The 2,222-nt window shown below is 38.8% G+C and overlaps 1 protein-coding gene across 1 annotated transcript in view; it reads left to right on the top strand.

Annotated features, from left to right (window-relative positions):
• DEUP1 (deuterosome assembly protein 1) overlaps positions 1–2,222 on the top strand; it is an 81,219-nt gene that overhangs the window by 8,467 nt on the left and 70,530 nt on the right. Inside the window, exon 2 of the mRNA XM_012558162.2 lies at positions 997–1,092. Within this exon, the coding sequence (XP_012413616.2) occupies positions 997–1,092 (96 nt within the window). The remainder of the gene's footprint in view (positions 1–996; positions 1,093–2,222) is intronic.

Below are 2,222 nucleotides of genomic sequence, written 5' to 3'. Positions count from 1 at the left end.
TACTTCTGGCCCAGGGGATGCAGCAATCCCTGAAGCCGGCACAGGACCTAGTGCAGAGCTGGGAGGAGGCAGGTAAATGGGAGAGATGTTCTTCCTAAACAGGGTGTTTTTTGATCTGTACGGTGGGATAGATGCAGGTACTCATCTTTTGCTAATTGAGTGCTGCTTTTCACTGGTTTTGGATGCTTGAGTAGACGCTCCGCCACTTGGTCTCTCCCAGTGTGGAAAACACATCCCGAGCACCGCTGCTTGCCTTACCACACATGCCCGACGATCCGGCCTGCAGGGTGCTAGTTCCCGCCAGGTCAGGTCTGGCAGCTCCTCACTGCTTCTGAACTGGCTTTCCCTTCCCCTGCCATTCAGCCTGATTCCTCAACTTTGCCTTTGATGTTCAGGGCTCCTAGATTGTCATATATAATCAATTCACTTGGCGTTTTTTGGGTCTTTGTTGTAAGAGGGACCACAGGAAGCATCTGACTACTCTATCATCTTGGCCTCGCCCCTCTAGGCTATAATCTTTACAGGAACAGACCGCCAGGTCTTTATCCCACAGAGCTACTGGGTGGGTTTGAACCACCAGCCTTTTTGTTAGCAGCTGAGCACTTAACCATTGCACCACCAGGTATCCTTCTGATTGAAGGCAGTGGGGCCTAAAAGAATAGCTGAAATATGTCAATAGAATACTAATGTCAGATATGCCTCTCAAAAGGACAATACAAAGCAAATTCTAATCCTTAATTTAAGTCTAGTGATGGTAAGGATCTTTTGTTAAACGTCCATACCATACTGTCCTAATGTGTACCCAGTGGAATAGTGCAAGCTGTGTTTGGTTTTTGTGAACTTAATTATTAATAGCTTATTTTAAGAACTGCAGTACAAATATTTATTCTGGGTTTGGTACAGCACTTTTATTTGAATTGCACTCCTCTTTTGCACATTTCTGATTTTGTCAGGAAAAATTTAAAACAGCAAAATCAAACTTTATTCTTAATGCAGGTGGGGTTACTTCGCCAGAAATTGGACAGTCTGGAAAAATGTAACTTAGCAATGACTCAGAATTATGAAGGACAACTTCAGACACTAAAAGCTCAAGTAAGGAAACTTCTTACAATTTAATACCACAAATTTTGAAGTGTGCTATTGACCTATAAATTGCATAAACTTTATTTAAATGATTGTTTTTAACGCAAGTAAAATTTTTTGTTATTTTAGTTACAGATTACATGTTTGACCACTTCCTTCATTGTTTTAGATATAATGATTTTTGTCTCTTTTACTGGATTGTAAACTTTGTATCCCTTCTGTATACCTTTAACTTTTAGCATAATGCTAGATTACTAACTCTCTGTCCTCTCAAGAGACCTGTGGTTAATTAAATGATAATTTCTATATGAAAAAAATACAAAAAACAATTATCTTTTGGGGTCATCACTCCCTAATAAGGATGTCCTTTTATCTATGACAATTTAAAATATGAAAGTTTGCTATTATGAAATAGATAATTGAAAGAATAAAACTGGTCTTTATTACCTTGATACTTCTAGGGCTGTTTCAGAAATGATGAAGTGTTTCTGAATATGTGACGAAAGGGATACTAATTTCTTTCTTATTTATGCCTATACCTCCCCACTGGGCTGGCAAGCAAAAAGTCTGTCCCTTACCACTGCACATGGAGCAGTAATCATCTAAGCATCTGAGACTTATTAGATATTATAACTTTGCTTAACCTAGTAAATGAATCAATGGGAAATATGGTTTATTACTGTACTGAGTTGAGTATTGTTGTTGTTGTTAGGTACTGTTGAGTTGGTTCCTACTCATGAGCAGGTTCTTGGGCACAATTAAGTGTTCTGGAATTTCCATTCTTTGCGGTGTTATCCATAATTTGTTGTGATCCACATAGTTGAATGCATTTGCATAGTCACTAAAACAGAGCTAAACATCTTTCTGGTATTCTCTGCTTTCAGCCAAGATCCATCTGACATCAGTAATGATATCCCTCATTTCACGTCCTCTTCTGAATCTGGCTTGACTTTCTGGTGGTTCCCTATCGATATACTTCTGCAATTGTCTTTGAATGATCTTCAACAAAATTTTACCTGTGTGTGATATTAATGAGTTTGTTCAATAATTCCTGCATTCCATTGGATCACCTTTGTTTGGAATGGGTACGTATATGGATCTCTTCCAGTCGGTTGACCAGGTAGCTGTCTTCCAAATTT

The sequence above is a fragment of the Trichechus manatus genome, unplaced genomic scaffold (genome assembly GCF_000243295.1).
Source record: "Trichechus manatus latirostris isolate Lorelei unplaced genomic scaffold, TriManLat1.0 scaffold00141, whole genome shotgun sequence".
Classification (NCBI taxonomy): domain Eukaryota; kingdom Metazoa; phylum Chordata; class Mammalia; order Sirenia; family Trichechidae; genus Trichechus; species Trichechus manatus.
This window is presented reverse-complemented; position numbering and strand designations above follow the sequence as displayed.